The sequence below is a fragment of the Anguilla rostrata genome, chromosome 4, assembly GCF_018555375.3.
Source record: "Anguilla rostrata isolate EN2019 chromosome 4, ASM1855537v3, whole genome shotgun sequence".
In the NCBI taxonomy this organism is placed as follows: Eukaryota; Metazoa; Chordata; class Actinopteri; order Anguilliformes; family Anguillidae; genus Anguilla; species Anguilla rostrata.
The window spans coordinates 12,415,502-12,428,721 of NC_057936.1; the positions used below are offsets into that span (position 1 = coordinate 12,415,502).

The following is a 13,220-nucleotide window of genomic DNA, read 5'->3' on the forward strand; positions in this document are numbered from 1 at the left end:
TGAGAATGTAGAAGAGCTGAAAGTGGAGCATAAAACCACTAATGCGGACAGCAGGGAGGGCTAGGCACAGCTGGGTTATGTTTGCCTTCTCTGCAGAACTCATCATTGGCGGAGTCCCCAATAAAGTTATTCCTTTGTTGAACCTGGGGGTTGTGAGAAATTTCAAAAAAATTAGTTCTGATATCAGTAAAAGTAATAATAAAAAAAATACTGTAGATTGTATGCTTGAACATGAACATCCACATTCTGCAGTGACCTGGAAATGTCTGACCATGGTCTGCATTTCTGAGCGGTGGTTTTTGATTTAATGCTATAACTGTGTAGAAGAATTTTCCACTGGCTGGTGCTCTTCTAAGAACAAGATATGTGGTATTCATAGATGCTGCTGAGTTGTACATGCAAGCTACATTCTGAGCCATTGTTGACGGTTTGTTTCATGAGACAAGAGCCGTATAGATAAGGCTTTGCTCTTTCAGGGGAGGACTTTGAAAATCACGCACCATCCCACCATCCGTACTGGTCTTAATTTAGTGTGCCTAAGGTGGTGACGCCACCGGAGTTCAAAGATCTCTGATAAGGTCATTTTGTGGGATATTGTTCTGGAAAATGCAAGTGGCACACCTATTCTTAGATATCTAGGTAGACACGCAAAGTCCAACTAGTTACACACACAAACTCCCGGACTTGCACATGCAAGTGTAATCCCTGGGTCTGTTTTAATAACCCTGTGGATAATTTCTTCAGGTGCCGTCCCCTCCAAATTCCTGTCCTGGTCGCTTACTCCTCAGCAGGGTTGTCTCATCGGTCCCCGCGATGCAGTCGTGGGTTTGGCCTGTTCGGAAACATGCTTTAATCCCTCCTAGCCAATGACGAGTTCACGCTGGGTTCCCAGCTCGCTGCCTAATCCCCTGCAGCTCGGTGCTGTTTTATTAGCCATACGGTCAGCAGGACCCGGGAGGGCCATAAGGAGATTTCTCCGCTTAAGGGATGAGCAAAATTAGAATGCGTTGATGATCTGGCGTGCAGCCAGGCTACCATGATTAGTTTTTCCCTGGAGGAAAACATTTGGAGGGCTTGATGGCGTTCTTTCTCTCACATGATGTCACATGATGGCATCCTATAATCGTACACTGAAGATATTTCAAGGTGGGGGGATGTGAGGGGTTGGGAGAAGGGAGATGATTCTCTCTAGATTCCACTCTGGGTTAAAGGGAACATGGTAAAAACAGGGCCTGTTTGCTCAGGTTATCACTGACATTAAACACTTATATATTTTCATTGGTTTAATCTCATATGTAAGAAGAGTAAAGGTGTCTTTTTGGATTTCAGGTGACTCGTGTCCATTCATGAATTAATTAAAGTTCAAGGTCCACGCTTGATCCTATTCTTTTTTCTCTGTCCCAACACAGGGGCCAGACTCCGGCCGAGTCAGACTTCCAGGTGCTGGAGATCGCTCGTAAACTGGAGATGTACGGGGTACGGTTCCACCCGGCAGCTGACCGCGAGGGAACCAAGATCAACCTGAGCGTGGCTCACATGGGCCTGCAGGTGTTCCAGGTGAGCGCGACACCTGCCTCGTGCCTCTGGTCACACAGGACGGTGTGAAAGTTGGGATCTCTGTCCTCACCGTGTCCCCTCTGTGCTCTTTACTCAGGGGAATACCAAAATAAACACGTTCAACTGGTCCAAGATCCGCAAGCTGAGCTTCAAGAGGAAAAAGTTCCTCATCAAGCTCCACCTGGATGCTCACGTGGGTGTTGCCAGGCCGCCCTTGCTGGCAGGGTGTCCTTAAAAATCAGTGCAAAATGCCAGTGTAATGGAGTGATATAGACAATGAGGCCCCTGTTTGTGTTTCAGGGTCCCCACCAGGACACACTGGAGTTCCGGATGCCCAACCGGGACCAGTGCAAGATGTTCTGGAAGAACTGTGTGGAGTACCACTCATTCTTCCGCCTATTTGACCAGCCACAGCCCAAATCCAAAGCCATCCTCTTCAGTAGAGGCTCCTCATTTAGATACAGGTACCACACAGCAGTCGAACATATGGTACCGTTTCACAGTTGATTATGAGGTACCGTTCACATTGTTCTCAAACAGGTGATGCATGTAACCTACAGTAGTCCTACCCCTTAGATCCTCAGACATATTTGATAACCGGTTGGAGAGAGGTTTTCTCACAGTTACTCTGTGTGTGAGGTCATATCTCTGTGGGTTTCAGTGGGAGGACTCAAAAGCAGCTGGTGGACTTTGTGAGAGACAATGGATCCCGGAGGACACCCTACCAGAGGTGAGCAGGCACCTGCCAAGTTCACACATCGCACTGTAGTGAGCACAAAACAGGCGCGTTTGACTGCCGTGGGAAATACCTGTGCATTTGCGTGAGCTTTCTGACTCTCTCCGTTCGGCAGGAGGAACAGCAGGATCCACATGTCCTCTCGCTCCCTGATGACTGACGTGCCAAAGAAGGTCGGTAGAACTCATCGGAAGACTTCTCGCTTTTTATTGCTTTGACTGAACTGTCCCCTCGGCATGGCACCCCTGACGCACGTCTCCTTCTCCCTCCTTTCAGAACCTGTCGTTCAGCGAGAGCCTCAGGGTCGGGGCCTCCCCTTCCTCGGTCAACTTCTCCTTCCACTCCTTGCACGCCTCCAGTGCCCCGCCCCGGATGGAGCCCCCGAACCAGCCCACCCATCAGCAGCTGCCAGCCCGCCCACCCAGCCCCCCAAAGGAGGACCCCATCAAGGCCGCCCCCCCACCTCACTACGCCTTTCAAGGTGCCACTTGTAACCGGGCGGCAGGAGACTGCAGCCCCCCGTTTGTGTGTGTAGAGAGTAGCGCTTCCAACCCACGACCCTCCCAAAATGGCAGTGACGATGCAGGGCAGGAGGGGAGGGGCGGGAGGGCTGGCGTAGGGGGAGGGGAGCGGAAAGGATCTTTCACCGCCGAGATTTTTGAGGCGGAGCTCCTCAGAGCTAGAAAGGGGCCCCCCTTCCCCATAGCAAACCCGCATCTGCAGGTCACCGAGGAGTTCATAGATGACGACCCAGCTGAAATCTCCTTCTTCGGTGGTGGCGTGGAGGCGTATAGCTACGGGTTCGAGGGAGCAGAGAAGGAGCTCGAATTTGGTTATGGGGAGGGCAGCCTCGGCAACCCCGGGCCCTACGACGGCCTGGGGCTGGGAGAACTGAACGGCGACCCCGCCCCCTACCCCGAGGGAGGGCTGGGCCGCTCGGAGACCAGCTCGCTGGTGAACAACCGGTCCGATTGCAGCTCGCTGGACAACCTGCCGCTCAGCTCCGCGGCCGACTCGCTCTCGCTGGGCTTCAGCGGGCCCGACCTGGCCTCGCTCCGGCTGCCCGGCTCCGACAACCCGTCGGAGGCCAGCTCCATGGTCAACTTCCCGGCGTACTCCGTGCGGTCGGAGGCCAGCTCGGCCATGCAGTTCAGCGACCTGGTGGAGCAGCTGGAGCAGCTCAGCTACCCCCCCACGGCCACCGAGGGCTCCGGCGCGGGCAGCTCCGACTCCGACTCGGACTGGGGCTCGGACGGCGGCCTGCCTCCCGACCAGAACCTTTTCTACAATAACCCCCTGGTTGGCGGGCCCAACATGGAGGGCTTCCTCCTCGAGTGCCACAATCTGCGCTCTATGGCACTGGGTGACCAGCCTGAGATCAACCACATCAAAATGTAGAGTGCATTACCGCACCCACACCACACTCCACACTCCCTCCCGCTCCTCCTGAGGCAGTAGTCATATCTGCCAAGGGACACAGGGCATTTCTCCACACACCACACAAGACAGAGCACTGCAATATCAATTCACTGTCAAATCACGATCTTATATTCATTAGACAGGTTCGCAATTAGCACTACTTGGCTCTTGTATAATTCAAACTATTGATACTATTGCTATTGATACAAACTATTGATTTTTTTTAACCGCTACATTTATTAGACTGGGCTGCACGATTGTTCCCCTCCCTTCACTCTGCTTTGGATTTGCCCTTGTCATTAGCCTGTTCTTGCAGACATTTGACTTTTTTTTGTTGGTGCTGTGGTTGCCTGTGGTTACGAGCCCTGTGCTGACGGGGCTCCCAGAATGTTGTTCCCAGAATGCAGGGACAGGAAGATCTCGCTGTGCCTCATTATAATAGGAGTGCCCGATCCAGGTAATCTGCCTCGGTTCTGCATTGCCCAGTTGAAAAGGTTATGCGGGGCTCAAATGCTATTATGGAGGGTTGGTTCTACATGGGCCTTTTTTTAAATTAAATTTACCTACAGATTAGCATTAGGTTTGCTCTTTTGTAATATCGAGGTCCTGTGTTTCGTCACATTATTACTCCGTCACAACTCGTCACTTTTTACTCTTGGACATCGTTGAAATCTGTTGTGTTGAGATCAGTTAGGTTTATAAGGGAGTGGTAGCTGCCATGCTCCTGTATATCATATTAGAGATAATCGCCAAATGCCTTATTTTATTGGAAGGAAAGTGTTTTTTGTGTGACAACTGATTGTCAGACAGTAGTTCTATTGCATACTTAAGAATGTATTTTTTATTGTCGTGAAATTTAATTTTCCTGCAATATTTTTATATATCTGAAGTGCCAACCTTGTTGTCTTAAATCAGTGTGCCATCATTGTCCTCAGTCTGAAAGCTGGTAAGTCCCAGTTATATGCCATGTTTATTTTCCCCTGACTATTACCCAATGGAAAACAAGTCAACAGATACTATATAGCTGTTTTGTGACTCAGTAAGCAATTCATATGTCTTTAATGCAGTATACTTAACAGTGCAAGCTCATTGTGCGCTCTGAGAGAAGAATCCTTGATTATATATAGTTGTCTCTGAAGACGTTTACATGAAAAACATGATTCACAGTGAGGAGCAGGATCTCCTTGCTTGACTACACCCTAACCTCAGAACGATCCTTTGAATGGGATTTTTGAACAGCTCAGGGCATCTGTTAAAATAAACATGGCCTATACTAAGTCCTCAGATGATCTTACCTATAGTGGAAAGCAGTTTCAGCCAAAGATTTTGGTGCTGTTTAAGTCAACTTCAAAACTTTCCTCCTACCACTAATTGGGTTTTGGTGAAACAGTGCCATCTGCTGATTATTGAGGAAAAGAATGAATATCCTCCTCAATACTGTATTAAACAGCTCTGACGATACATTAACTTTGTAACTGTAATAAACTGAGTCAACAGTGAACATAGATAAATGGTGGGAATTCACTCAATGAATGCAGAAGTATTTCTATATCTTTTCTGGATATGATGTGGAACAGGAAAGGCAGAAGAAAAGGACCCTGCTTTTACATGAGCTGGCTTTTGTGTCTTCATGGTATTGGCAGTTTTCAGACAACAAAAGTGAAAGGAATGTTGTTGCTCATTAATCTCATTTCAGAAACCACTAGCTAAATATGCACTTAAAGTTGGTGCAATAAGGCATCTAAAAGACATGAGCTTTACAATTCACAGTTCCTTTACATGTAGTTAGAAAGATGTTTTATTCAAGGAAAAGCAAGCGCTTATGAATAAATTAAAAAGGCTGTCATCTTTGTAAGTTTTCACGGAGAACATTGGCTGTTAAGGACAGTGAGGTTTCTGGCCATGAACAATGCCAAAGGCCAAACCTTTTTTTTACATGTTTAAACTTTACTGTGAAAATTCACACTTTTGTTAAGCTGTTGGGATTTTAAAAAGAATTTGACAGCAAATCAGTAGCTATAATTTAATTTCAAAATGATTTAACAGCACTGTCAGGTAATAATTTGCCTGCATAATGAAGTGATTTTTCTATGTTGTGAGAAGGGCAGTGTTCATACATTTGGTTCCTCTTCTGTGTGTTAGAAGCTGTTTTTTTTTTTTTTAGCACTTATGGCAAAAAAAGAAAAAACACAGCTGCATCAGTGTGAAACTGCACTCGGGTTAGTTGTTATAAAATGGTTTTATCACAGTTACAGTGAGTTGTTTGCCTATTAATAGGAGCTTAGTCAGCAAAATTTCTTTCCTTCTGAATGTTGGAACTGCGCTGGTTTTAAAGTTTCTACTCTGAACCTGGCTGTCATATTTTGCTGGTGCACAAATCAGTCGGTGATATGGCCCGTAGCATTGAAGCTTGGTCTTTTCCATGGCGTTGTTGAACTTGTGATATTACCTTATTTTTACCTCTGGTTCCTACCATAACTTTGCGTCAGCAGCAGTGATTTTTGTGTCAAGTTCAGCCGCAAAAAAAAGAGAGGTCTGTGTCAGTCGGGCGCGACCGCTACGCTCACAGTCCCTCGCCAACCAGCCGCGCGCACGCGTGATGCCAGACGAGGCACACCTGACGCACAGTTAGGAAAAGCCAGGCTAACCGCTACTCCTCCGCGTGGTGTTCACGTGTGTGTGTGTGAATTTGGGCGCGGCAGCTCAGAGTGCCCCCGCAGGTTTCGGTCACGCCTGTTCTCTAGCGCTCGCTTGGGACTGGCACACGCAAGGCTGTGCAGCGTTTCGCCTGCTGGTACATTGGCGAATGTCCTCTCGTATTTTTGGGGGTTTTTTTGCCTGCTCTGAGCTGTCCTTGTAGCAGTACATATCCCTTGGCATGTTAATTTTCATTGCCTGTAACTATATATTCACCAGGACTGTATTCACGTATAGGCCTATATATTTTTCGGACATTTTTATAAGGATTTTTTCAGAGTAAACTTTACATATATTTGCTGAAGTCCTTGATTCTTTTTTTTTTATTATTTGAATGTAATATGTGGAAAGTATTTACAGTAGGTATATACAGATGGATGATTATTTGCCCTGACAAGAATGAAGAAAGGTTTTTTTTTTAGATTTGAGAAATGGAGTTCAGTTTAAAACCTCTATGAAGTAGCTGCCATTCTCGTTGTCATTTTGAGAAGGTGAAACCCTGCTTAGGGCAAGTGTGAGCTTCGGACCCTCTCTACTGTCGCGAGCGAGGAGCGGCCCATAGCTCCTCCGCTCCCCCCCCCCCCCTCCCTCCAGACTGCAGTCTCTGAGCCACTCAGTCCCTGGTGTCTCTGGGGAAGCACAACTCTGTGCCCACCTGTCAGTACCCCCCCCCCCACCCCCCCTCCGCGGTGCCACATACACCAGTGCAGAGCCTCTGTCTGTCACGGGACATTCGAAACGTGATCTTCCATGCCAGATTTGTGGCATGTACAGTAAGCTGTAGTGCTCAACTACGAGTAAACTGTCAATTCTGTGTCACAAAAGCGCGTCACTCTGGTTTCCTGACACATGCAAAGGAGTAAACGTGCAGCTGATGCTCACGCGGGGTGCTAACTAGCCACAAACTGAAGGGCTGATTTCAGCATTCACCACTAGATAAAAGGTAAGAAAAGTTGGATCTGCAAGCACCAGAAATTTTTTTTCTAAATTCATGTACTTTCTCACACTTTTTCCCCACTTGTCCGCTCGGAATCAAAAGAAAGAAAGTAAGAAAAAAAAGACCTGTCTCTCAAGAACAGTCCCCACTAAGGGACAAATTAGGTCAACTGTATTTTCACTGTAATTCCCCCCATCAGCATCAGTCTGTTTGATCTTAGCACAATTCAGCAGCAATTTATATAATGTGATTGGTAATCATATACAATATGTTGTACAATAATTGTGGTACTCTTTGATATCAGGGTTCTTTCACTGGCATCTGCATTGTGTTTCCCATCCCATACTACTTGTGTGTATTTTAAGTGCCTTGTAGATGCCAAGGACAAAGCAAGGTGATCAAGCACTGTTAAATGGAAATGAGGAGACAGCTCTCTGCATTGATTCTTGATTTACAAATAACCGCCTAGCAGATTTGCACCAGCACCCTTCCTTATCATTTTGGCCACCTTGCTTCACACAGGCTTTTTCAAGCATTTGAAAAGTTTCCACTGAAGCCCTGGAGTGGATTGCTGCTCCCAGTCTAGTTGTGCTCAAATTTCATTGTGCTGGACAGTGAAGGTCTGCAACCCAGGAGATCACTAAAAGCAAACAGGTTTTTGGCATGAGTCAGTTGTACCCCTTTGTCTAATTCTGAGATGTTCTTAATGGAAAAATTCACCCAAAAATGTGGTGGTATTTATATTGTCTGTCGACAATAATAAAAGTGTTCAGAACATGATAGGTGTAACGTAGTTGGAATATTCCTGATGGTGAAGAACTCTAAAAAGCCTTTTAAAATGCCTTTTCTCTTAAATTTGGATCTTCCTGTGATGTTCATGCTGCAACGCTCATCGCTTGTCGATTTGAGTGCGTGCTGACAAGCATGTGCTTTCCTCCGAAGCATGTGATGTCAAATGCCACTTCTTATAAACCCACAGTTCGCAAGTCGGGCTCGCACAGGCACGAGTTGGAGGAAGACATTTCATGTGCAGCGCAACAGATAACTTGAGGGCCCCCGGGGAGGGGGCAGTGAAGTACTGTCATCCTGGGAGATGCTAGAGCCAATTTAGCGTCTTCCTGTGGGTCTGCCAGCCACATTCAGCACTGCCACAGTCCAGATTCGATGATAGACTATGGGACCCGTCCACGCACTAAAACGGTGCTTTAACAGGATGAGCCACCCAGTAGCCCAGAAACCTGTTTAATATAAAAAATATAAGTTAATTTGCATTCATGCTATTGGCAACTTGTCATCTTTGTGATTACAAAATCAGTTGTACATTATGTGCTGATACTTGTCCCTTGCCAGTCGAGCAAGTTGGCGTGTCAATGCAATGATCAACTCTTTAAAACTTTATCTTGCATTGTATTACCATTCTACAATGCTCAATACGATGCAAGATAAAGTTGCTGGGCTACTGGGTGTTTGTTTTATTTCAAGCTTATGAAAATGAATCCGCTCATATTGGTATATATTACTACCACAATAAACATAAGTAACAGTATATGTATTGAGCATAATGGGGTGAATTTTTTCTTTGTGAAGTCCTGTTAAGTTATATGAATGAACCTCTACTCCGCCACTGTTTGCGGATAAAACAATGTCATCGCCTCTTCCATGGAGAGCAGGTGGACAGTTTCAACATCACAATTGACTTATTTCATCTCTGTAATGCAGTTATGCATTAGGACAGCCTTGATCAGGTGATGACCATAGCTCTTTGTATAACTGACTAATAGCCAAAGGCTTGACTGGGTACGTGATAGTGTGGTTCACCATTTCACCTTGCATGCAATCTTCAGGCAACAAATGTAGAGAATTAAGCCTTAACAGTACAACTGATCACCTTGATGTTGATTATGCAGTGCTTTTAGATCTACCTTGCTTTCTTCTTGCCATCTGTTTAGTTTGCCCTATTACCAGTATGCCTTGTTATTGTTGAGACCACAGCAATCAGCTTCTCCGGGGTCTGCAGAATTGCAATGGGTAATTCAAATTAAAGAATCAAATGCTAAATTAGTTTTAAAAACAATATATTGTATGGTTACTGGTGTAAAAGAAAAGTGTACGTATGAGTGTATTTTGTTTCTTTAAAAAAAATAAAATAATCATTTTTGGGTACTGTGGACTTCAGACTTAAGATTCATTTCGGAGCCTTCAAATCTTGAAACAATCTGAGAAGTAGAAATGGGGATGTAAGAATGCCTGCAGCCATTCGATGTAAAATTCACTGACTGGTTCCCCAAATTACCAAATGATTTAATACACAACCTGAATGTTTTAAAACATTTTAAAAAGCCTTTTTGTTACAGAACAAACCACCACTGTAGAGTGAGCTTGTGTGCTGTATCAAAATAAGCTGCAGTTTTTTTTTTGTTTGTTTTAGCTCATTTATTGCTGTATATCTTCAAAGAGGAAACTAGTGCAGAGCTCAGGTGGGTGGAAACAGAGCAAGAGTTGAGATGATGAGAGCACCGATTTGGCCAGACGAGGACCCGGAATGACAGCTGAAAGTGTCTCCTGTGTAGCAGGGACTTAAAGAGCAAAGCCAGACCTTGCCCCCTGATAGTGTGGGAGCTTGTGGAGATCAACTGGAGGAGCAGCACTGTCCCCCCGTGTCTGAAAGACTTGAGACGCAGCCAAGGAGAAGAGCATGACCAGACTTACCCCCTTTACACACGGCCTGGATGGGAGTGGGTGGGGACTAAATATTACTTGGGGACCTTCGGGTCCCAACCTCCTCCAGATATTCCAGATATCATATGGTTTTTCTCATCCGCCTCAAACAGCTAACACTGCAATGTGTATACGTCACTTTTTTTTTTGGACTGTGCATTTAATCACAGGAATTGACAATGAGCTATTCCAAAGCTCTTGGCAGTGACCTTAGGCTTAAACCGCATTTGTTTTATTTGTGGTGAGCTGCATTAAACAAATGAAAAGGCATGCTTTTATGGCCCGGCTGCAGAAAGCCCACAGCACTCTGACGAGCAGTCTGGCGCTGTGAACTCTGGTAATGAGTCATTCGGTGCGATGGTCTTCTGTACAGAGGAGGTTAGCTTAAAAAAAATAATAAATAAATTAAAAAAAATAAAAAACTACCTCAGCAGTAGGGAAGCATTTGACAAACTGTACATCTCCCCCATTCAGAGGGGAACACTGTTGGAGCGATGTAAGCAGGCCCTTTATTACTTCAACATATGCTGGGATTTGGCACATGTCTGGAGCCCTCGCTTGTCCCATGAAGGAAACGGCGGTGCTGGGGGGGGCTCCTCTCCTATCCAATGCCAAATTCCACAGCCCCATTCCTGCTGAGAGCGCTCCGTGTTTGTTCAGGCTCCCAGCCAAAACATTCCCCTCCCGTTCTCCCCAGAAACCGCGCTCTCCACCCTCCTGGCGGAGCGTCCCCCCGCAGGGCGCGGTGGTTAAACTTTAAACCCGCTCTTCTGCAGCCGGGCTGACTGCATTCCTGATAAGCCGCTACCAGGAATCGGTTCCGGGTCACGGAGCCGCCTTTTATTTTGTTGCTCTTCCTTTTTTTTTTTTTTTTTTTTTTTGCTTGTGAGGGTGTTTTTTAAAATTTTTTTATTATTCCTTCGAGAAGCGGGGGAAACAGCTGCGGGATCCCGGCACTGGGCAGGACCTGCGAACGCAGCGTGGAGTGTGCGTTTCGTTTCCCCCCGCGCTCGTCTCCCCTCGCCGGTTAAGAGGCGCATTCGCTGCACTCTTTACCGAGATAAATCTCCCAGACTTCAAAGGCTCGCCCAGTTCAGCTTGTGTAACTTTATCAGCTTTATTAAACAGCACCGGTGATAAATCGCCGGGCTCCTTTCTGAAGGGTTGTGGCTCTGAAAACAAGTCTAGAATGTGAGAACCCTTATTTGTTCCGCTGTACATCCCTCCCCTGTGACCCCTTTTCAAGTCGAGTGAATGCAACGGTGAACATTAAAAACGCTGACAATTTTTTACCATAAGCTTATTTCTGTCGGTGAACTTTGTCAGAAGTTTTGTGTTTGAACCACTCGCCGGGAGGGTTAACCGTATGTGAGTTTCCTCTGGGGTTTGCGGATGTTTGGCTAAATTTCACTTTGTGAATGTTTGAACAGGTTTGCCTGAAACGCATTTCAGAGAGTCACATTTTGGATGTCACTGTGCTTGCTCTCAAAGTCTGGGGAGTAAATGTTAAATCACCTACTCAGAGATATCTGATAGCTTTTTAGTTGCTGTGAACTAACAGAACATTTTTTAAACAAATCTTACCACACAATAACAGACCCAGAGTTAATCCCCTTTGCTCTACATCTGTGGTATTTCAAAAGGCTCGGAGGGATAAGGACAGAGCAGGTCTGACTGGTTTTTGCTGGAAATATTTATTTCCGGGTTATAGCAGACTACTCAAACATGGCAGATTTTAATTCTTTCAGTCTGAGTTTAAGCACAAAGGTGAAACTTTCGCTGATAACAAAAAGATGTAAAAATGTTAACACTATTTTATTGGACATTTCTATGATTATTAATTCAGCTGTGGGATGATCCTTGTGGTACATCGATTATTGAGAATGATTTATAATGAGATGGTGTGTATTGTATGTGGATTGTGACTGTGTTGTCTTTTTGAGCTGCACTGCAACAAATCCCTCTCTGTTTTTATACGGCAATAAAGTAAATTAATCTTGATCTTAATCAAATGTGTAATTGTACATGTGTTAAATCTGCAGGGATTCTCTGATTCTATGAGTTAGGAAAATTTAAAAAGGTGGTTCCTGCAGCAGGACATAGTACCTTTGGGTCACATTGAGGTGGTGTCATTGCGTGACATGCGTAGCTGCAGCAGTCCACTGACCCCTGATTGTTTGTGTTGCTTGTTAATGGTGGTGAAGTGAGCCGGCGTGTGTTTTGTTCGCAGATTGAGATTGTTTTTTTCCTCCGCAGGGTCACCCACGGACAGCCCCCAGCTGTCACCCTTTGACTCCAAGAGCCCCCTCTGCCTCTCGCCCTCCTTCCAGATGTCCACGCTGAGCCTCCCCGGCCAGGCGCCCTCGCCCCTGCAGAGCCCTGTCCTGAGCGAGGTGGGCAGTGCCAGGCTGGAGGAGGAGGAGGAGGGTAGGAGGAAGGTACACCGTCCCCCTCACCCGCACCCCGTCCTCCCTTCTCGGCAGTGTGCTCTCACCCATCCCCTGCAGCCGCTTCCTTCCTGGAGCCCCAAGCTGCAGTTGTCACTGATTCATGTTCCCTGTCAGGAGCTTTTTTGTGTTCCTCCCCGTTTTTCACCTGTGAACAGTGTTTTCCCATTCTGCCTCGGATTATTTCGGAACAAGACTGCACTGTATTAGGCCCGGAGGCTTGACTGAGGTGGAATGAGAAAAGCACTGTCTGTGCTGAACCCTTTCTTCTCTTCTCTTCCTACATGACAGTTGGATTGAGCCACTGAAATCGTAACTGTGCTTCACACTGCTGCTTTGTCTTTGGTGCATGCGCTGCGGTTAAACAAACACCTCCATGTCACCATTTCCCCGCAAGGCCAGCCTGACTGCAGGTCCATTGTGAAAATGGAAATCTCGTTAGCTGCCAGGGCTTTGTTGGTTATCAACCCCTCCTCTCCTGCACTGCCTTCCTACCTGCCTTCCGACCTCCAGCTCGAACATTCAGAGCTTTCTGTTGCGCATTTTCTTCTGTGGGATTTGAGAAATAACAAATGAATAACTGGAATTAATCTTGAGAATAAATATATTTAATGAATTATGGTGGAATTCATTCAAAGTTCTCTCTTCCAGTGTACCATAAAGTTATTTTAGTGAAAATGAGCACCTAGCAATTTCTCCTAAGGTTGAT

General features: G+C 46.1%; 1 protein-coding gene across 8 annotated transcripts in view; it reads left to right on the plus strand.

Moving 5' to 3' along the window:
- The window catches only part of farp2 (FERM, RhoGEF and pleckstrin domain protein 2), a 49,570-nt gene that overhangs the window by 25,974 nt on the left and 10,376 nt on the right, over nucleotides 1-13,220 (plus strand). For 7 of the 8 annotated variants that reach the window (XM_064330700.1, XM_064330704.1, XM_064330707.1 and 4 more), the window contains exons 8-14: nucleotides 1,410-1,557; nucleotides 1,655-1,750; nucleotides 1,858-2,021; nucleotides 2,219-2,287; nucleotides 2,409-2,466; nucleotides 2,570-2,774; nucleotides 12,321-12,502. In XM_064330700.1, coding sequence (XP_064186770.1) covers nucleotides 1,410-1,557; nucleotides 1,655-1,750; nucleotides 1,858-2,021; nucleotides 2,219-2,287; nucleotides 2,409-2,466; nucleotides 2,570-2,774; nucleotides 12,321-12,502 — 922 coding nt within the window. The remainder of the gene's footprint in view (nucleotides 1-1,409; nucleotides 1,558-1,654; nucleotides 1,751-1,857; nucleotides 2,022-2,218; nucleotides 2,288-2,408; nucleotides 2,467-2,569; nucleotides 2,775-12,320; nucleotides 12,503-13,220) is intronic. The other variant, XM_064330705.1, reaches the window with a different exon arrangement.